Source organism: Cyprinus carpio, chromosome A22 (assembly GCF_018340385.1).
Source record: "Cyprinus carpio isolate SPL01 chromosome A22, ASM1834038v1, whole genome shotgun sequence".
In the NCBI taxonomy this organism is placed as follows: Eukaryota; Metazoa; Chordata; class Actinopteri; order Cypriniformes; family Cyprinidae; genus Cyprinus; species Cyprinus carpio.
In genome coordinates this window covers 5,876,755-5,899,543 of record NC_056593.1, presented here as the reverse complement: position 1 = coordinate 5,899,543, position 22,789 = coordinate 5,876,755, and the positions used below count along the sequence as shown (strand labels likewise).

The window sequence follows — 22,789 nt, the reverse complement described above, 5'->3', positions numbered from 1 at the left end:
TTTTTTGTGAATACAAAAATATATTATGCAGAAAGATATATAGAAAATTTTATTAAAAACAAATTACAATTAATTTACATATTTAAAAATTGTAATAAAATGTAGTTGGATTTATTGAGCATATATTATAATACAATTTCCTAGTTGTTTATTTGTTTCCTTATTTACTTCTCATGAGTGTTTTTATTGTCTTTTTTCATGTATAATTTCATAATTTCTGTTGTATAAAGTATTAGAAAGCGAAGGGAAATCATAAAATGAGCTAAAACTGCTTACTGAATTGGTTACTGTTACAGTACTAGTTACTGTAAATGTTGTTGTAAATAGTCATTGTTCATGTAAAAAAACAACAATATTTTAAAAGTGGAAGTTTTAACCACTGCGTAAAGTGAATTCTCACTCCATTTGCTGATTTATACCAGCCGTTGCTCTCTGATTCTTAATATTTACAGAAAAAATGCATATTTGATAACTCCACAGGAAAGCATAGAATTTACGTGTCATTGAAACGTTGCCATGGCACCCACTTCTTCTGCTGTCATGGAGCATTTTCCTCTGACGAGAGCTGTAATAGATTCTTTCTCTTTTTTATTTAAGCTCTAAATTGTCTATAACTCAAGAGGCGTCGCTGACATATCAAAGACGAACGCTGCCAGGCCGCATCAATTTGAGATTCATTTGAAGAAATGAACGCTTCACATTGCGTTAGAAGACAAATGTGTGTGTCAGGGGACAGAAAGCGTCTCCTAAACTTACACAATAAAAAACACTCAGATCATATCCAATATAATATCTTCTCTTTTAAAATAAAAAAAAAAACCAAATAAATACAAAAAAATTATATATATATATATATATATATATATATATATATATATATATATATATATTATATATTATATATAGATATATATATATCCTAGCAACACCATGGTCATTGGTTTGATTCGCAGGGAATACATGAACTGATAAAACCTCTGAAAGAAAGTGCATTAGTAGTTTTGAAAGTTTGGTGAAGTGGTCTCAAAGGTTTTCTTGGGTAACAGGGTTTTATGCATCTTTATTTAACAGACTGCTGGCTAAGACAGACAGACAGACAGAGAGAGAGAGAGAGAGAGAGAGAGAGAGAGAGGATAACAGACGTACTGATGAATAATTTATATTCTTCTGCTCGATAAAACATTTTCTTCTGCCAGCCCTCACAAGGAAAACACAAGTTCCGGTCCTCTGTGTAGTTTTGCGTCATGATGTGTATAAAGTGGATGGCTGGTCATTTCTCTCGCTTTGTTTCTGTTCTTTTGCATTGTTGCGTTGCATTGTCTCCAGAACATCCAGGTGAATCTCACCAAATGGCAAATTTTCCATCCTAAAAACTCAGAAGAAAGCTATGAAAAGTTATGTAATTAATTATATTTTGTTTAAAGAAAATGTAAAAAAAATTTTTTTGGATAAATTTAGGTAATTAGGTAGGTAATTACAATGATATTTTTATTTTACATTATGGTAATGATGGTATTTATTTGTTTGTTTGTGTTATAACAATTATATTTTATTTTTGCATTATGTTAATGATATTTATTAATTTATTTATTTGCCTTATGTAATTAGCATGATATTTTTTGTTGCATTATGGTAATGATGGTTTATTTGCGTTATGGTATTTAAGATGATGTTTTGCATTATAGTTATTTGTTTAATTATTTGCATTATGATAATTAGAATGATTTGTTTCTATTGTGATGATGACATTTAATTAATCACTTATTTATTTAGAAAGATTTGTTTATTATTTTTGCATTATGGTAATTATGATATTTAATTATTTATTTATTCACATCATGATCATAAAAAAATATTTTATTTTTGCATTGTGGTAATGGTGGTATTATTCATTAATTTATTATGGTACATAACATTTTTGCATTATGATAATATGATATTTATTTACTTGCATTATGAAAATTACAATTAATTTATTAAGGCAGAAATTATTATGCAGTATATCACTGCATAATATTTAAAGAAAAATTTGACCTGGAGGTCTTTTTGCAAGAATCCCTCATCTACAGCGTTAAAATAAATTGTCTGTAAAAATAAAAATGGAAAATGTCTGTCAAAGAGAAACGTTAATGGCCCTTTCTATCTCCTTGTATCATCTTTCTTAAGGGATTTTAAAGTTCTTCGCACTTTACACTTTAGTTCCTGAAAGTTAAGAGTGGTTTCTTCCTCTCTGATGAGTCACACCATCTGTGCACTTTCTCCTTCTCTCAGTGTGAGATGGAGTCGGGATGTTGTGTCCTCCGTGCGGTGGTGGACATGGTATGAATGACAACATGGTGCTACCATTGAGCTTAGGATGGATAAAGCAAAGTATTGCCTTGTTAGCTTAGAAAAATGCTAACGACAAAAAGTGCTACGGTGGTATAATTGCGCTGCCAGATTTCAATTCTATTGTACTTTGTGGTTTTAGCATAGTGTATGTTTTGAAAAAAGTATTGTAAAATGGTATTACTATGGTACAGTTTAAAAAAGCTCAATGCAATTACAAATGATTTCAGTCAATACTAAAGTCTGTGGTGTATTTTTGTTGCATTTCCATGCTGCTTTTTGGTACTTATGACAACATATGTTTAGTTAGAATGCTGCCTATGTAGGTGACAGTGCACCAAGGCAGCTCACTAGGTTTGAGTTAGCTTGTGCTGCTACAGCTCTTCACACCATCATTAGCACATCCGTAAGAGCGATGACTCCTTCAAAGGTGGCAAAATGATGGGATCACACTACTGAGTGGGATGTGGGTTCACTTGTTCATGGCCGTTTCTGTGGGAAGCATCATGTGCGCTTGCTATTGCTCATCTCGAAAGCGTGGATGTTAGTCATTCAGACATGATTTTGCTGATGATTACATGCAGAAGTGTCCTGGACGTGTTTATCTGGGCTCAGGTCATTATGTTATGCATTTTTTATGTTGTGTTATTTTTGTGCGAGATGAAACGTGTTTAGATTCATACTACTTTTTTATTTCATAAGAAGAGATAAACGTTCTGTGTCTCTGTTAGGGTGGTCATGTAACATTAGATCCTCTATTACGTGACACCCCACCACTCCTCAGTGAGTCCAGCGTTTCATAGAACCTTCTAGTGATGAATAAATACACCGGCACCCTCTTCTGGTCAACACACTAAACCCACATTTGAACATTTGTTTGTGGTGCATATTTGTGTGAATAAACTAAAAACTGCCTGTTATAAAATAAAGGAAAAAACATTAAATACATTTACTGAGGTCTTTGCTTTGAGTAAGTAAATAAAATCTGGAATAGATACTATTATCATTATTAGTAGTAGTAGTGTTAGTATTAGTATTATCTGTAATTTGGAATTTATATGTGTTTATATTCAAGATTTGCTTCTCATTCTGTTATAAAAAAAAAAAGCTTGTTTATTTAACCTGTTAACTGTCACCCCATCCCGTATACGGGACACCTACGTTTACTTCACTAAATCCTTATCTAATCATGACAAAATATGTATCGTTGGAAAAGGTCTAAGATTCCTAAATAGTATTTTTATATCAATGTTTTCAGTTGTTAAAAAGTATGTAGGAATTACTAAAATCTATTAGATTAACAATATGTAATGACATAAAGTACACCCTCAAAAATCTACATCACAACAGGAGTTAACCTTGATTACCTTGTCAAAAAAAAAGTCTTCTTCGTTGCCTTTTTGACTATCACACTTGATAAATAATCCTAGAAATGAAACAAGAGACTGAAAATGTAAACAGCTCATAGGCAAATTCATTTATTTTAAACCCCTTTTAAAATCAGACATTTAATGTACCACCCGTTTTATGGACCCCCCTCATATCTGTTATACAATGTTTTATTGGCAGTTTATAAAAATTTTAGTTTGTAGTAAGTGCATGCTTTTGTCAATTCTATAGTTTTTAAACTATTTGATTTGTATTACTTTGTAATTTTCAGTTAAGGGTTAAACTGAAAATTTTTTTTTTTTTTTTTAACTTATTTCTGTTTTTTTTTTTTTTTTTTAATTACATTTTTAATCCCAATTAACTATAAACCTGCTAATTTGTGCGTTTAGATAAATTCTTTCCAATAAGTATGTTTTATTGGTAGCAAATATCATAGAAATTACTAGTTTGGGTTATAAATAATCAGAATGGTTTTGACTTTCTCTAAAATCCTGCTGGCACATAAATATGTAAGGACATCATATTGGGTCCCGTAACATCTCTCGGATACAAAACCGTCCAACAAAACCTTGTACGTCTCATTATCGCTTTTAGGGACATAGTAATTATTATTATCCAATATTTTGGTTTGAAATCGCCACTATTTAAAAAGATTTTATTTTCATTTGTATATATTATTATAGTAGTTTATTAATGTTTTGAATTAGCTTTTGTCTATAAATTTTCAAACTATTGTATATATTATTATAGTAGTTTATTAATGTTTTGAATTAGCTTTTGTTTCTATATTGGCAGTTTAGGTTTTAATTTAAGTTTTAGTAATTTTATGCTTTTGTCAATTCTAGTAGTTTTTAAACTATTTATATTTTTATTATTTTAGTAATTTTCATTTAAGTTTAAGGGTTTTCATCTAAAATTTATATTTTATTTTCATATACAGACTTTTTAGTTAAAAATAACAACACCCACAATAAGAAATCAATTTTTAATTTTAGTTAACTATAACAACACTGCTAATAAGAAATTAGTAAATTATTCAAATTAGTATTGTCCACTAGATGGTAGCAAAGGTGTACAAGTACGTACTAGAGGGGTTAACCATTAAAAGTTGTGTTTTTTGTCTTTCTCTGTAGATCACGGGGACGATCCTGCTGGCCGTGGGATTATGGGGGAAGTTCATTTTGGGTCCGTACATCTCTCTGATCGCTGAAAACTCCACCAATGCTCCCTACGTGCTCATCGGGACAGGGACCACAATCATTGTGTTTGGCCCATCATATGACACCCCAAAAAAGACACCTCTCAAGTATCACATGTTCTTTCTCTCTCTATTGAGTTTAGCTTCAATAAGAGCATTTTACATCATATGACACCCCAAAACAGACAGCTATCATGTCTCTCTCGCTCTTTCTGTCTCTAGTATGCCATGTTCCTGTCTCTGGTGTTCCTGGCAGAGCTGGTCGCTGGCATCTCGGGCCTCTGTCTTCCTTCTACGACATGAGACGAGACACACAACACACACCTCCGGACCTCCACCCATGATAACCCATAACACATATCATACATCTCCCACATGCACCACAATAGTATTGCTTGTTCTGGTGACATCTAACATATAAATTTTTTCTCAGATCAATGAGGACGTACAACGAGGCCGTTGAGAACTACAATGCCCAGTCAGATCAAAGGCACCTTTCTGAGGACGTACAACGAGGCCGTTGAGAACTACAATGCCCAGGATGAGAGGAGCATTGCCGTGGACAACGTCCAAAAAAGTGTATGTTCAAACGGTTGTTAACATCAGTAATGATTTGCATTAAATATTAGAAAATCTTTATGAAGACAAACTTGGCTACCTTGACTCAAAGTTTAGTTTTAAAGGCTTTAAGTTTATAGCTTGTATGTCACATTAAGAGCGTTTTTCCTGGTTGTTAGCTAAGTTGCTGTGGGTGTTTCAAGTATTTGCTAGGGGGTATTATGGGTGGGTTGCTAGGCAGTTGAAAGAGTGTTTTTTTGGGGTGGCTGTTAGGGCATGCTTATGTGTTTTGGGGTGGTTGCTAAGGTATTCTGGGTGGTTAGGGTTTTGCTAAGATATTTTCTGGTTGTTAGTAGTTGCAGGGGAAATCTGTGTGGTTGCTAGGGGGGTGCTAATGTATTCTGGGTGGTTAGGGTGTTAAGAGGTATTCTTTTTTGGTTGTTAGGTAGTTGCAGGGGAAATCTATGTGGTTGCTAGGGGGTTGCTAAGGTATTCTGGGTGGTTAGGGTTAGGTTTTGCTAAGATATTTTCTGGTTGTTAGGTAGTTGCAGGGGAAATCTGTGTGGGTTGCTAGGGGGTTGCTAATGTATTCTGGGTGGTTAGGGTGTTAAGAGGTTTTTCTGGTTGTTAGGTAGTTGCAGGGGAAATCTGTGTGGTTGCTAGGGGGTTGCTAATGTATTCTGGGTGGTTAGGGTGTTAAGAGATTTTTTTTGGTTGTTAGGTAGCTGCAGGGGAAATTCTGTGTGGTTGCTAGGGGGGTTGCTAAGGTATTCTGGGTGGTTAGGGTGTTAAGAGATTTTTTTTGGTTGTTAGGTAGCTGCAGGGGAAATCTGTGTGGTTGCTAGGGGGTTGCTAATGTATTCTGGGTGGTTAGGTGTTTAAGAGGTTTTTTTTGGTTGTTAGGTAGTTGCAGGGGAAAAATCTGTGTGGTTGCTAGGGGGTTGCTAATGTATTCTGGGTTGTTAGGGTTTTGTAAGAGGTTTTCTGGTTTGTTAGGTAGTTGCAGGGGAAATCTGTGTGGTTGCTAGGGGGTTGCTTATGTATTCTGGGTGGTTAGGGTGTTAAGAGGTTTTTTTGGTTGTTAGGTAGTTGCAGGGGAAATCTGTGTGGTTGTTGCTAGGGGGTTAATAATGTATTCTGGGTGGTTAGGGTGTTAAGAGATTTTTTTGGTTGTTAGGTAGTTGCAGGGGAAATCTGTGTGGTTGCTAGGGGGTTGCTAATGTATTCTGGGTGGTTAGGGTTTTGCTAAGATTAATTTTTTGGTTGTTAGGTAGTTGCAGGGGAAATCTGTGTGGTTGCTAGGGGGGTTGCTAATGTATTCTGGGTGGTTAGGGTTTTGGCTAAGATATTTTCTGGTTGTTAGGTAGCTGCAGGGGAAATCTGTGTGGTTGCTAGGGGGTTGCTAATGTATTCTGGGTGGTTAGGGTTTTAAGAGGTTTTTCTGGTTGTTAGGTAGTTGCAGGGGAAATCTGTGTGGTGCTAGGGGGTTGCTAATGTATTCTGGGTTGTTAGGGGTTGAGGTTTTTCTGGTTGTTAGGTATTGCTCTGTGTGGTTGTAGGGGGTTGCTAAGGTATTCTGGTGGGTTAGGGTTAGGTTTTGGAAATATTTTTTGGTTGTTAGGTAGTTGCAGGGGAAATTTGTGTGGTTGCTAGGGGGTTGCTAATGTATTCTGGGTGGTTAGGGTGTTAAGAGATTTTTTTGGTTGTTAGGTAGTTGCAGGGGAAATCTGTGTGGTTGCTAGGGGGTTGCTAAGGTATTCTGGGTGGTTAGGGTTAGGTTTTGCTAAGAGATTTTTCTGGTTGTTAGGTAGTTGCAAGAGCATTCTGTTGTGGTTGCTGGGGTGTTGCTAAGGTATTCTGGGTAGTTAGGGTTTTGCTAAGAGGTTTTTTGGTTTGTTAGGTAGTTGCAGGGGAAATCTGTGTGGTTGCTAGGGGGTTGCTAATGTATTCTGGGTGGTTAGGGTGTTAAGAGATTTTTTGGTTGTTAGGTAGTTTGCATGGGAAATCTGTGTGGTTGCTAGGGGGTTGCTAAGGTATTCTGGGTGGTTAGGGTTTTGCTAAGATATTTTTTTGGTTGTTAGGTAGTTGCAGGGGAAATCTGTGTGGTTGCTAGGGGGTTGCTAAGGTATTCTGGGTGCGTTAAGTTTGGCTAAGATATTTTCTGGTTGTTAGGTAGTTGCAGGGGAAATCTGTGTGGTTGCTAGGGGGTTGCTAAGGTATTCTGGTTGGTTAGGGTTTTGCTAAGATATTTTCTGGTTGTTAGGTAGTTGCAGGGGAAATCTGTGTGGTTGCTAGGGGGTTGCTAATGTATTCTGGGTGGTTAGGGTGTTAAGAGGTTTTTTTGGTTGTTAGGTAGTTGCAGGGGAAATCTATGTGGTTGCTAGGGGGTTGCTAAGGTATTCTGCGTGGTTAGGGTTAGGTTTTGCTAAGATATTTTCTGGTTGTTAGGTAGTTGCAGGGGAAATTTGTGTGGTTGCTAGGGGGTTGCTAAGGTATTCTGGGTGGTTAGGGTGTTAAGAGATTTTTTGGTTGTTAGGTAGTTGCAGGGGAAATCTGTGTGGTTGCTAGGGGGTTGCTAAGGTATTCTGCGTGGTTAGGGTTAGGTTTTGCTAAGATATTTTCTGGTTGTTAGGTAGTTGCAAGAGCATTCTGTGTGGTTGCCAGGGTGTTGCTAAGATATTCTGGGTGATTGTTGGGCAGTTGCAAGTGTGTTGATAATGTGTTCTGGGTAGTTGCTAGGGAGTAGCTAAGATATACTGGGTAGTTGTTAGGCAGTTCTCAGTGGTTACTAGGGCGTTGCTAAGGTATTCCAGGTAGTTTTTAGGGGTTTGGTGAGCAGATAGATAGATAGATCATCTATATGATTCTCTCTCTCGCTGTGTTCAGTTGCGTTGTTGTGGTGTTCTGAACTACACCAGCTGGTTCTCCAGTGTTTATTACCCTGTGAATGGAATTCCTCCGAGCTGCTGCGCTAACATCTCCGACTGCAACTCCTCAGACCTGCGAAACGCCACCATAGCTCCCACCAAAATCCATCAGCAGGTAACACACATACATGCACCCTCGCACAAACACACACTGATTGTGTTTTTCATGTATTTATAATCGATCTCTTGTGTTCAGGGCTGCTATGAGCTAGTGACGACTTTTATTGAGACTAACATGGGCATTATTGCTGGAGTAACGTTTGGAATTGCCTTCTCGCAGGTAGGATGCAGACTTATTCCATATTTTACTCAATTTGTTAAATATTCTGTTATTTTATTTTAAATATCCTTTTTTAACATTTTGAATATATTCTACACATTTATTTTGGAATTGCCTTCTCGCAGGTAGTGATGCAGACTTTTTTTACTCAATTTAAAAAAAAAAACAACTTTTTTTTTACACATTTTGAAATCCATTTTTTTGTTAATATTCATTATGTTATTATTATTAAATGTTCCAATATTATTTGGAACATTTTAATATATATTTTGTTTACATTAAAATAAAATAAAAATATTATTATTTTATTATTATTTTTTATTATTATTAAATGTTCCAATATTATTTGGAACATTTTAATATATATTTGTAAGTTTTATTTTAAATTAATTTATCTTTTTATTAAAACAAATATTTAATAGTAATAAACGAATGTAAACATTAATATTTAAATTCTAGTAAATATTCATTTAAAAAAATTAACATTGTACATTTTATATTATGCACTTATGTTATTGTACACTTTTATTTTAAACAATTAAAAAAATAAATTCTAGACTTGTATTTCAAACATTTCTTTTTTTTTTTTTTTTTTTTTTTACATTTTTAAAACATTTAGTTTTTATCTTTTGTTAATATCAATATTTTAAGATATATGTAAATGATTACTGTTATGTATAAGGAAATGACCTCTTGATTGGTCAAACAAACAGAAAATCCCGCCCCAATCGCATGCAATTGGTTGATTTTATTAGCCGAAGACATCACACACAGTTAATTTCATCTAATCTTAAGCAGGAATGTTTTTCCTCTCCTTGAGACATCATAATCACGTCTGAGGTGATCATTTGCGAGCTAATATTTACTCCAATCAGTTTTCCGTTTACCGCTGAAGCGAGCTGAACAGCTGGCTGTTGTTGTCTCACACAGGTGGAGCAGTGCCCGCCGTCGAAATGAGTCACTGGGTAATGCTGCATGCGCTCGCGTCTAAAAGCTCGAGCGAGAGCCGCGCTGCCATGACAACCCCGCGGTGAACGCCGACCCCGGGCTGTCTGTGTTTTCCCAGCCCTCATCTAGTAAACACACATAGACACACGAGCGGGAGCTGAGCATGTGGCGCAGCTGGGGTTTGCTATTGAACGTGCTGCTTCAAAAGCAATCAGGACCTCTGTCACTCACGCTTCCGGCTCAGGACCATTATGCAGATAACTCTCCATCCGTACTAATGGGTCCAAAGGGCCGCGCAGGAACACCTCGACCCCTCCGCCGTGCACACGCGATGCTAATTGAACTGTAAATGTTATCTGTAAGCACACGGGCGGACTGAATCAATGACATCTCTTAGAGACGCGGCCCTGCTAATACATCTAATCTTCCGCCGCACATGTGGAATTCTTTTGGCTCGGTTAAATGGGAATCAGTAAACATTCATTATGATTATAACTAGAATTTGGTTCGCGCAGAGAGAGCGAACTGTAAACCCGGGAGAGCTGCCGGCAGTAACGACTATAGCAATTTAATTTAATTAGCAATTACATTGGAAGAGGGAGCAAAAAAGCCCCGGAAAACAGGTTTACCATGGTAACGGCCAATTGCGTGTGTGTTTTTCAGCTGATCGGGATGCTGTTGGCCTGCTGTCTGTCACGATTCATCACTGCCAATCAGTACGAGATGGTGTAGCGGCGTGTGCACAGGTGAGACACACACTCACAGTCCATTATAAACCTTAGCTAATGACTGGCTTTAGCCGTAGCATACTGTCTCATTTGAAATGGAGTGCAACTCGTGATACACAAATAGCTCACAGCAGAATCGACTCTCAGTAGAATTTATTTGCTGTTCCCATTATGAACAGGCAAATATATATAGATTAAATAAATATATATTTTTTGGGGGGGTTCCAAAAGTTTGGGATCCGAATGATTTTTAATGTTTTCTACAGGAGGTTCTTATGCTCATTAAGGCTGCAACTTTTTATTCATTAAAGAATCCTGAAAAAAGTATTGCAGTTTCCAACTGTTACCAACATTGGAAATTCAGCTTTGCATCACAGAAATATTTTTTTTTTTTTTTAAAGGATATTAAAATAGAAACCATTATTTTATATTGTAATAACATTTTGCAAGATTACAGTTTTTTTCTGTATTTTTGGTCAAATTTCATAAGGTGTTTGTGAAGTTATCACAAACTTGACTGCAATAGGTTCGGAAAACACACACACACACACACACACACACACACACACACACACACACACACACACACACACACACACCACACACACACACATATACACACACACACATATACACACACACACACATATACATACATACAGTACAGGTCAAAAAGTTTGGAAACATTACTATTTTTAAATGTTTTTGATTGAAGTTTCTTCTGCTCATCAAGCCTGCATTTATTTGATCAAAAACACAGAAAAAAAAAAAGTAATATTGTGAAATATTATTACAACTTAAAATAATAGTTTTCTATTTGAATATACTTTAAAAAAAATAATTTATTCCTGTGATGCAAAGGCTGAATTTTCAGCATCATTACTCCAGCCTTCAGTGTCACATGTAACATCCAGTCTATCACATGATCATTTAGAAATCATTCTAATATTCTGATTTATTATGAGTGTTGGAAACAGTTCTGCTGTCTAATATATTTGATGAATAAAAGGTTAAAAAGAACTGCATTTATTCAAAATAAAAAAAAAAAAATCTAATAATATATATTCTAATAATATATTTTTTTTTTTTACTATCACTTTTTATCAATTTAACACATCCTTGCTGAATAAAAGTATTGATTTTATTTAAAAAAAAGAAAGAAAAAAAATTACTGACCCCAAATTACTGACCAGTAGTGTATATTCTTATATATTGTTGTATATTGTTTTTTTTTTTTTTTACTTTTTATTCATCAAAGTATCCTAAAAAAGTATCACATGTTCTGAAAAAATATTAAGCAGCAGAACTGTTTCCAACTTTGATAATGAATCATCATATTAGAATGATTTCTAAAGGATCATGTGATAATGATCCTAAAAATTCAGCTTTGCATCACAGAAATAAATGATCATTTAAAGTATATTGCATTTAAAAACAATTATTTTAAATTGTAATAATATATCACAATATTAAATTTTTTTCTGTATTTTTGATCAAATAAATGGCAGGCTTGATGAGCAGAAGAAACTTCTTTCAAAAACATTAAAATAGTAATGTTTCCAAACTTTTGACCTGTACTGTGTATATATATATATATATATATATATATATATGTATTTTCCCCCACAGTGTTGAAATTATCATAAACTTACAATGCAACTGTATTTTGGAATTTTTTCACTAATGCATTCTGGGAAACTTCTCAGTGAACAGTGCAACGATGTGTTGTGGTCACTATTAATTGTTGTTGTGGGAAGCTGCAGGAAGATTCTTGTAGTCTTGAACATGTTTAAACCTCTGTTTCCCGTTTCTACAGGCACAGAAGACGTACGACACCGTGGAAAGGGAAAGCAACCCAAAACTGCTAGCACACTCCATTCTTTCTCATCTCTTTTTTTTTATTCTCTCTCTCCTTTTATCTTTCATTCTGTCTTTCCTGCCTTCTTTTTTCTCCTTTCCATCATTCCTTAATCATGCAGTTGTGCCATGACCAAAGCCTCTCCTTTCAAAACGTCAGCGTTAGCGAGGAAAAGGAAATGGTTTTAAGACGCACTCCTGCGCACGCGTACTTTACTCTGTACAAAAACCTTGCATGCGAAAACCATCTTACACACACTAAAAACTAAAGTCAACAGCGTTTCTGTAACACTGCATCCTAACCAGTCACACAAAAGCCAATCGATATCACAATCTCTCTCTAGCTGCATATCAAATATGTTCAAGTTAGCTTTGGTTTTTAGGCTTTTTCTGTTTTAAGACAGAGAAATTACCTAATACTTGGGACATAAATGCAACTTAAGTGTGATCTGTTAGATATTTATCCCTTTTTTGAGAAGAAAAACTATTTAAAAGCTGTGTTTTCTTATCTATCCACCATTTTGTCGGCTTGGTTTCTATTTGTCACATTGCAGTTGGTATAGCTTCGCCCACAGTGAATTCTCATCGGTCCAAATAGATGTATATTACACCTCAAACGTTCTGATTGGCTATTTCATGGCTCTGCGCAGTATTTTCACTCAGTGTTCGCACATCTGGTTAGGACACGGTGTTACTTAACCCCTAAAAATTGCTTTTTCAAGAGGAAAACTATTAAAAAAGAAAAGAAATATGCAGATGACAAGATGTTTTTGTTGTTGTTGTTGCTGTTGTAAAATCTTTGGCAAAGGGGTTTCTCTCAGAAATGGCTTTTTTTTTTTTTTTTTTCTTATATCATTTGGATTTCATTTTTTGCTCCACATCTCAGCTCTGGGTTGAAAATGATTCGACATAATACATGTAGTGAGTCAAAACTTTCAATTTGCATTGTCGTGAAAGCCAAAAGCAAGCAATCAACTTCCACACACATACATCCACATAAATAACACACATACAGAATTCTTAACAAAATCATAAAAAAAGCATTTAAAAATAGTGGCTTTTACTTTGTTGTAAGTACTAACTGAACACTGTTTAATGGGCGATTTAATGGGTAATTACGCATTTTATGAGTTAATATCACCATATCTACCTTGTGACACTGTATTTTCTATTATTTTGTGGCTTTTTACTGTAGGAATGTAATGACACTGAGCGATCACAGTGTGATTTACAGCTCTTCAAGCAGATGAATATATGCATGAGATAAATGAAGGATAAAGATAATTTTGGTATGATTAAAAATATTTCTAAGAATGCATTATTGTTTGAAAAAATATATTTAGTGTTAGACCTAAAAAAAAAACTTTTTCGAAAGGTTACCATTTGTCAAAACACTTTGTAAAATTGTTCTATATATGATTTGATTATGCTAGCAGGAGAACAGCTCTTAAAAACAGTTGGATATTAAAATGCTGGAAGAATTAGATTTACAACTCTATATGAATTGGAATAATCGCAGGTTTTCTGGAGGGCAGAGGAATTCTAGAATCATCAGTTCTTTGCATAATAAAACGCTTTATTGGTTCACAGTTTTTGCAAAAATGAACCAAGCTTTAGACACCTCTGCTGTTTATTTATTGTGTATTTATTTGCATGTGTGGTAGAAATCACTGCAGTCTTTGGCTTTCTTTACTTTTTATTATGAATCCACTGTCAACTGAATTCCGTATTTACGCGTCAATGTGCATTTCTCTTTTTTAAATTTAATTATGCGTTGTTGTTTTGTATGGTTTTCTCATTGATCATTAATTTTCATTTAAGACACATATAGCTGTTATATTAATATATTAAACCATCATTTCTGCAGCTGCCCCTTGTGTTGATGGGTCATTAAGTATTAGAGTCCAGAATTCATAGTCTGAACACACGTGATGAACTACACATCTCCAGATAGACGAGCGGAGTAATAATATACTTTGTATAATAGAAAGAAAACTTTTTAAAATGCATCACCAGCTAGCATGCCAACAAAATGTACGTTGATATTGTAAACAACCGTAGTCTCTATGAATAAAATGGTTCTTCGTCGTTATCAGCTTCTGGTTTGTCTTTATTTGAAGTTTGTCCCTCATAGCACAAGTAGCTAAAGCATGGAGACGTCTATTTGAAAGACGTATTTTTAAGTGTTTGTTCATCTGCAATACGTCTATAGGACGTTTCCTATCAGATGTCAAATAGACGTTTAGAAAATGTCTTTAAGATGTTTATTATTCAGAATGAATGTAAAAGTGACATCTTAGAGACGTCTGTCAGATGTTTGTACACAGAAGATGCTTTCCAGATGAAGCGATCTTTAACAGACATCTTGCAGACCTACATGTGCTATCTGGGGTGTGTTTGGGTTTGAACTGGATGTATTGGGATCATGATTAGGTGCAAACATCCTCTTTTACCCAGACACGTTCTTTGGCTTTGTTTTCCTATTGAAGTGCTCTCTACTGTCCTATGTCCTCATAGATGATTATAAATTAATATTTGCATTGCTTTGACCTTTCTCTGTAAAACAATAGAAAAACAAAGCCAAAACCCAGGCATTTGGGGCATTTTAGAAATCCCGACCAGGACATGTATGGGGGAAAAGAGGACACATGGTCAACTTAATGTGTGAAAATTGCCTCACTTGTTAAATCATGTCTTGAAGGCAGGACGGTGTTCCCTTTCTGACCGCTAGATGGCACCACGATGTTGTTAAAAAACGTAACGGGGACACGGCTGCATCGAAAGGAGGTCTCCGTTCATGGGGAAAGCCCATGCAAATAATCATGCAGACATGGATTTTAATGCAGATATCGTGCCATCTGAAAATGAGAAGATCATAAAGCACATCTATATAATGCCCCCCCAAAATGTATGCCTAATGACCTATCTAATGTCTTAAAAATGATCTGAAACATCAAAACAAGTGGGGTCTACATGAACATGTTCCACTAACTTTAGATAGTGAAGTGTCCGAAAAATTTTGTCCTCATTTTATCATTTAAAACCCAAACAAACCTTATTTTGTGACATGCTTTGCATAAAGTGTTCTTGTGCTGTCTTTCTTTACGATAAAATTCATTTCCTTGATAGGCTGTTATTCAAAGCAATGACTAAAAAAAGTGACATGGGTGAACAAAAACAAATTTTGGTGAGGTTGTAGGCTATCTGTATTTGATTTCTGACATTCACTCTTTCGCCTGGTGTCATAGGCTATATATCTTGCATATTTGCAAGTTTGTATAATTTGCATAATTCCACGGATCTGTGCAGGCTTGGCATACAGTCTCTTTAGAAATAACCTTTGAACGTTTTTTTTAAATGAAAGTATAACTATATGTAAATTATAGACTACCCTGTTAAAAAAGCATATGCTAGTTAGGTATGTTTTGACGCTGGGATACTGTTTTATGCTGGTCCTTTGCTGGTTTTTGCTGGTTTATGGCAAAGGACCAGCATAAACCAGCAAAGGACCAGCATAAACCAGCAAAGGACCAGCATAAACCAGCAAAGGACCAGCATACCAGCGTCAAAACATACCTTTAAAACCGGCAAAGGACCATCTTAAACCGGCAAAGGACCAGCTTAAAACCGGCAAAGGACCAGCATCCCAGCGTCAAAACATACCTAACCAGCATATGCTGGTTTTTTCAGCAGGGTGTGTTATGTATTTTTGTCTCTTTTTGACAAAATAACATTTCAGCTTTCATAAAATACCTTTCTGATAGTGCGAAGAGAAATTTTTCAGTGTTTGACACACCGAATAGTACTTCAGTACTTACTTTCTTCATTTACCTCGAAAAGTGTTTAGATCAGAAAGCACCATTTACTGATACAAAAACAGAGTGTTTTTTAAATATTAAGTTTGGTATACGACATCTAAGAATGGAAAGTGAAAATAAAATCGAATGCAGAAACCGTTCTGGTACTGTAAGGTACTATCATCAGTCCAGTAGTTCCCTCGTGCTCTGTTCTTCTAGTTCACTGTCATGTCTTTGACCGTGAGCTGCAGCCTTGGCACGTTGCCGGATTCCCTTTCTTGCCCTCTGATTGGCTGTCGAGAGGCGCCGTCCTCCTGGCGACTGGCTTCTGATTGGACTAGAGCGGCTGAGCGGTTGTGGGCTGATGCTTCATTTCATGAATATTCATAAGCGCCTTAGAGCTACACGCGGCCTCACCCTCGGTCGGTTGCTAGACGAGTCTGTTATCTTTCAGCGACTTTATCACCGGTTTCCTTGCACTTTACGTTTTCGGATTTAAGGGAAGACGAATATCATCAAAGGTGGGTATTTAGAAGCCTGTGATATGTGTCAGACTCGATAGATTGACGCTTAGTTTGCCGGCCGGCTTTTCCTTTATGAAATCAAGGAGTGGTAGGAAGCATACAATGCGCGTTTACAATACAGTTTTTAATATAATTTAAATTAAATCTGATTTAGTTTTACTATAAATACTTAATAATTTGTATATTTAATTCTAAAGCATGCTTGTACATATTTTTTTTTAAAAAATACTAAGCTTATCCTTTATACTTATTGCCTTCTGTACCTCATTTTATAAATTCCACACTGATATTTATTTTGATTATATAATATTATGTGCATAACCATTAATCTTTCATGGATATGTGTTATTTCAGGTCACATTATCAGTTTACAACCTGGTCACATGTTTGATTGACGTGTGAAAGCCACGCCCTTGCTTTAAATCCACCTGCGCTTTCAGAAACGCACAAGGAATCTGGACACGAATAATAGTTGATAAACCCTCCGTTATATCTATCCGGACCATCCAGCCCAAGAATAACTACGTCTGTAGCTTCTCCTCGTTCTACATCTGAACAAAACCCTCCAGGTCCATAGGACGGTGAAGATGATGCAAATCTGTGATTCCTACAACCAAAAAAACTCTCTCTTCAATTCCATGAACCGGTTTATTGGTGCCGTGAACAACATGGACCAGACGATCATGGTGCCAAGTTTGCTGAGGGATGTCCCATTGAGACAGGAGGGGGAGAAAGAGGTGAACTCCTTCCAGGATGGAGACATGTATGGCTCTTATGTGCTCCTCAAATCAATTAGGACCGATATCGAATGGGGTGTGCTTCAAGCCGATGAGAGGCGCAAGGAAAAGCATGGTGTGACGACGGCGCTGGAGATGTCTCGCATCGAGCCGAACGATGAGGATTTGGAGAAGCTGTTTCATTTTCATCTAAACGGACTGCACACGGTGCTCTCGAAGCTCACCCGGAAAGCGAACACTTTAACAAACAGGTACAAGCAAGAAATTGGTATCGGTGGCTGTGGGAATTGAAAAGAACAAGTTTGCTACATCTATTGCTGGTGGACCGCAAAAAAACGTTCACAAGAGGGTGCAGCAGGGGTTGAAGCCAAATGGGCCCCTGGTGGCTTCTGAGCATCTTTAATTCCCCGGATTGGAAAAAAATGACTTCTACTTGACGGCCGGTTTACAAGCACCCTTAATTCCCCTGCTAATATCCCTTGATATTGTTTGCACAACCTGGATTCTGGCTTGGAAACAGGCTTTTGAAATTTAACGCAATTTATTTAAGCAAACAAGCCAACATAAAAATAAAAAAAGATATGCGAAAGGCATTTCATTGGCTGAAATGGTAGTTTTGGCGGTGTGTTCATCTAGATTATAACAGGCTGGGCTGAGAATTAAAAACACTAATTATGTATAAAACGCACATTTCTACACTAAAACGCCGCTGGTACTTTATGACGTCACAATCGATGAGGGGATCGCATGAAGGTTCTTATGGATGTTGACAGATTCCTGAAAATTACGTCACATTACTGTTGGTCATTGTCTCAAAGAAAAGTTGTCATGTATTTTTTCTATCGCAAAGATGGTTCGGAAAATAAACATTTTGTAAATGCAACCCCACTGACGTGACTCTTTACTCACTGCTAGTGTTCAACTCTTGATTAACAATGAATTGTTTTTTTTCTGGGAGGTCCTTGCAAGATATCACTTTACAGTATACGCCTAGTGTACTTGCCTTATCGTGCTCGGCAAACATTGGCCTGTGTTGGTGTGCACAGCTGCTGCTGAGGTCCGCAGAGGGATCAGGCATATTATGTTAAGACCTGGCAACATCTGAAAGAGCCAGGCACCTGCAGTGCATTTTTCCAATTCGCGCGCTGACCGCTGCACTTAGACGGACGTCTCTAATCTGAGCTGCACACTAATTAACGGCCATCTTGTAATGCTCTGTAGAGACTGAATTTTCAAGCTAGTAAAGATTACTAAAGGTGCTATACCATTAGAAAAAAATTATTGAGATGGAATTGTAATGCTCTGTAGAGACTGAATTTTCAAGCTAGTAAAGATTAACCACTAAAAGATCTTTTACTCGTTAAAAAAAGAATCTAGCTTTATTTGTCTTAAAAGTTTGAGTCAACCAAACTGAATTCATAGTATTTCATGCTAAAGTCTTGTATTCTAATAGAGTCTATAGTTTGAAGTTTTTGTCTGATGATGACGTGCACTAAAATGTAAACAGACATGCGCAACTGCACTCAAAACAAATTTACACTTAAGATTTGATCTGGTTTTGAAGTCAAAAAAATAGATTTTGCTTTAATTGTTAATCGTCACAATGATTAAAGGGATACTCCACCCCAAAATGAACATTTTGTCATTAATCACTTACCCCCATGTCGTTCCAAACACCCAAAATCTTATCACACAAACAGGGTTCTAAATTAACTTTTTTGATCACCGGCACCGGGAGGCTTGTGACTGTCCCATAGACTGCCAAGTAAATAACAGTGTCAAGGTCCATAAAAGGTATGAAAGTCGTCGTCAGAATACTCCATCTGCCATTTCGATGTGAACAAAGCTCTGGGTTATATGAAGCAACAGGATTAATGACAAAATTGTATTCGGGGTGGAAGAAAGCAAAAAAAAAAAACTTTATTCAAAAATTCCTTTGTCCACAGTCTCCTCTGTGTCTCTCATATCACCGTATGCTGCGTATGCTCTTCTGTATTATCCACGCCACAAGGATGCGTCTTACAAACGTATATTTAGTTTTGATTTGAAAGAACAACAGCGGATCCTAGATTGCACGTCTGATGGCAGATGGAGTATTCTGATGACGAATTTCATACTTTTCTGGACCGTGACACTGTTATTTATTTTTGGCAGTCTATGGGACAGTCACAGGCCTCCTGGTTTTCATCCAAAATATCTTAAAATTGTGTTCCGAAGACGAACAAAGCTTTTACGGGTTAGCAAGACATGGGGGTAAATTGATTAATACAATTTTCATTTTGGGGTGGAGTATTCCTTTAATGTAAAAAAAAAAAAAAAAAAAACATTTAAAAATTAAACGATGCACAGAAGACAAATTCATGTTTCGACATCAGCTTAAACTAATCAGGTTTTACTTAAACTGATAATGATCTTTAAGTGTAAAGTGTAAACAAAAATGTAAAAACACATGCACACAAGACAAATTTACATTTAAATTTTATTTTTGACATCGAAATCATCAGATTTTACTATACCTTTTAATGAACTTTATACTGATAAAATGTCAATATAAAGTGTAAACAAATTGTAAAACATATGCACACAAGACTAAATTACAATTAAAATTTTATGCTCTAACTGATAAAATATTCAAGTGTTTTCTTGGTGTAAACAAAAGCACATGATGAAATTACATTTACGTTTTTGTCTAGTTTTGACACCAAAACATTGCTTAAACTGTTAAAGATCTTCTACACAGATAAAATGTTTTGTCTGGTACTTACATCAATTCTTTAAACATCAAAACATCATACATCAAAACTTTTAAAATAAAATACACTTTGCCTTACACAAACAACAAAAGACCAAAAGTAATACAAACTTTTAAAAGACTTCACACTTTTCCAAACTGTAAGAACCAAACAAAATACTAATACTCTTAGAACTTCACTAAAAACATCATTTTTATACACTTCACCTTTGTCTGTTATCTAAGAGCCAAACAATCTACAATTGCTCTTTGAACGTCATGTATCATGGTGCTGGTCAGACTATTAGACAAACTGACCTTTAGTACTGATGGATCCATAATAGTTCCACCATGATAAAACATGACACAGTAGATAAAGCTGATTTGAGGTGAGTATCACCTGTTTGTCAACTTTCCTTTTTATTTCTTGCATTATTCATAGTCTTAACACTTCCGGCTGACATTTTTCTCTCGTCTTCCTTTTCGCACCTTAATTAGGGATGCTGGGAGAACTATACAGGAAAGAAGGCCATCAGTTGGATTTGCTGATCTAGCATTTCTCCTGCTCCGACTGATTGTCTGCCATCTAGCTGATGTAAGACCAGCCCGTGGTGTGACATACTGAAACTTCCAGGCAGTAAGATGGAGTTTTGGAGGATCGTAAGACCACTGGTGTAGGATATGAGGTATGAAGCAACTTGTCCTCTGGGTGCACAAAGGAGTTCTGGGATCAGGTGCAACTCAAAAGCACACACTAATGCATTTCTTTGAAGAGAATCAAAGCCAAAAAGCTTGTGGTGCAAAAACTCCAAGGACGGAAAATGAGGGGAAATTGGGAGAATTGATATTACTCAGAATTCGTCTAACCGTTCATTTTAAGTTATCTTAAAACAAGGCTGGCTAGGTGTAGATTAGTAGAAAAGTGAGTTACAAAATAGCAGGAAAGGCAAAAGGCCATTTTGTCAAGAGGATTGTGTCTTGTCTCCGAGCGCAGGAAAATATCTGTCTTGTTATAGTCTCTCGCTCTTTAGAGTATTTGGCGTCTCTCTGTTTGTGAACTATTTCAGTGCCAGCTTGTCAAGTTCCTCAGCGGTCTCGCTTTTGGTCATCTGTTACAGTCTGGAACTTCCCAGAATGCAACCCTTTAGAAATGTTGGGAAAGACATCCTATTCCTCTAGTGACAATAACAAGACAAGCTGTGCACAAGTGCAGTACAATAATGGTGGTCAAAAATCAGTCGCGAAGTTGTTACTATGGAGACGAGATGACAAGATTCCTGCGTAATAAAATAAGACGGTGCGTAATTCAGTTAGGGAATTGATTTACAGGGAGCTGAATTTAATAACGTGAACTCAAAGGAAGGAGCCAAACATTTAAACACACTCAAGAGGCTTTTGTTGAAAAGTTTGAAAACTCTCCAGTACGTTTAAATGATTTTTCTGTGTTGAAAATTCGTTTTAAAACATCTGAGCTAATGATTTACGCCACCACCTGTGTGCTGAAGTATTACAGTTACAGTAGATTACTTTAAATTAAGCGTGACAAACGCAAAAGTGGTTCAACTCTAATTAAATCGTATAAATGGCTCATTTATATTGCAAATCATCTTGCCATGGTAATTATTTTTGCAACAGCAGATTTAAGGCTATCAGTGCGTCTTGGACAGCTACATTCACTTATAGGCCTTAACTCACACAAGGGATTGTGTAATATGTTAGGAGGTGTAAATTTATGTCATAACCAGTCTGTACGCATTATTGGTTTCAGATAAATATCATATATTTTCATGTTCATTCAGGTATTATGTCTTGCCCCATAGACTTCTATAGAAGCCTGTCTCTTCAAGTACCAAACAATTAACAAACAAAATTTGTGTTTACACTAATGTACAAGACTATAGGGCAAGACATTCTGAAGAGTTTATAGAAGCCTGTCTCTGCCACTGATATAAAAAATAAAAATAGCTTGAGAAATAGTATATATTTTCATGTTCATTCAGGTATTATGTCTTGCCCCATAGACTTCTATAGAAGCCTGTCTCTGCCACTGATATAAAAAATAAAAATAGTAATTCCAACTTTTTATCTCATAATTCTGACTTTTTTCCTTGTGACTGCAGTTTCTCGCAATTCTAAATTAAAAAAATTTCTAAAAATTGTGCAGTTATAATAAACTCACAATTATGATTTATAAAGTCAGAACTGCGTGATGTAAAGTCGCATTTGTGTGTTATGAAGTCAAAATGGCGAGGTGTAAACTTGTGACCATTTTTCTTGCAGTTGTTTATATGCAAACTTGCAATTGCGAGGAAAAAAGTCAGAATTTAAATTTTTTATTCAGTGGTGGAAACTTTTTTATTTTTTATTCAGTGGCGGAAACTTTTTTATTTTTTATTCAGTGGCGGAAACGGCTTTCATAGACTTCCATTGTACGTGTATTACAATACAAGATTTTTGCTTGTTTTTATGAACTGAGAGACAAGTCAATATTATTGTCTGTGGTGATCAACATTGTCACAGATACTGTCGACAGAACTTAACTTGTACTGAAACTTTTCAAAAAGATTTTGTTGTTTCGTTGGTGGCTTTCTAGTTATTTTTCTACAACAATGATGCAGGATCAGAGTTGCTACAAAAACATTTCCTCAAAACATTGAAGAGGATATACTATCTCATATGTGAAAACTGAGATGTTAGAAGTTCTTCAGATTGGTTTGCTTCTTTGCTCTTCAAAGCACCAGTAACTGTTTTCTAAAGCTCTAGAAAGTTCTTTGTGCCTCTAAAATC

General features: G+C 35.9%; 2 protein-coding genes and 2 long non-coding RNA genes across 5 annotated transcripts in view; all 4 read left to right on the top strand.

The window, feature by feature from the left end:
• Positions 1 to 13,121, top strand: part of LOC109070448 (tetraspanin-7-like) — a 28,622-nt gene extending 15,501 nt beyond the window's left edge. The window contains exons 2-7 of the mRNA XM_042712296.1: positions 4,851 to 4,986; positions 5,358 to 5,494; positions 8,360 to 8,515; positions 8,597 to 8,680; positions 10,292 to 10,374; positions 12,173 to 13,121. Of these exons, the coding sequence (XP_042568230.1) occupies positions 4,851 to 4,986; positions 5,358 to 5,494; positions 8,360 to 8,515; positions 8,597 to 8,680; positions 10,292 to 10,360 (582 nt within the window). The 3' untranslated portion in view covers positions 10,361 to 10,374; positions 12,173 to 13,121. The remainder of the gene's footprint in view (positions 1 to 4,850; positions 4,987 to 5,357; positions 5,495 to 8,359; positions 8,516 to 8,596; positions 8,681 to 10,291; positions 10,375 to 12,172) is intronic.
• On the top strand, positions 5,739 to 7,283 carry LOC122135000. Its single transcript, XR_006153264.1, has 3 exons — positions 5,739 to 6,194; positions 6,470 to 6,558; positions 7,095 to 7,283. It is a non-coding gene; the product is annotated as an uncharacterized LOC122135000 (long non-coding RNA).
• Positions 13,122 to 16,370: 3,249 nt separating the features above from the next.
• LOC109070452 (mid1-interacting protein 1-B-like) lies at positions 16,371 to 18,154 on the top strand. The gene is made up of 2 exons (XM_019087028.2): positions 16,371 to 16,531; positions 16,889 to 18,154. The coding sequence occupies exon 2, from the start codon at positions 17,122 to 17,124 to the stop codon at positions 17,560 to 17,562; it is 441 nt and encodes a 146-aa protein (XP_018942573.1). The 5' UTR covers positions 16,371 to 16,531; positions 16,889 to 17,121; the 3' UTR covers positions 17,563 to 18,154.
• Positions 18,155 to 20,239: 2,085 nt separating this feature from the next.
• The window catches only part of LOC109070454, a 37,460-nt gene continuing 34,910 nt past the window's right edge, over positions 20,240 to 22,789 (top strand). The window contains exons 1-2 of one of the 2 annotated variants that reach the window (XR_006153258.1): positions 20,240 to 20,391; positions 20,501 to 20,688. This is a non-coding gene — a long non-coding RNA (uncharacterized LOC109070454). The remainder of the gene's footprint in view (positions 20,392 to 20,500; positions 20,689 to 22,789) is intronic. The other variant, XR_006153257.1, reaches the window with a different exon arrangement.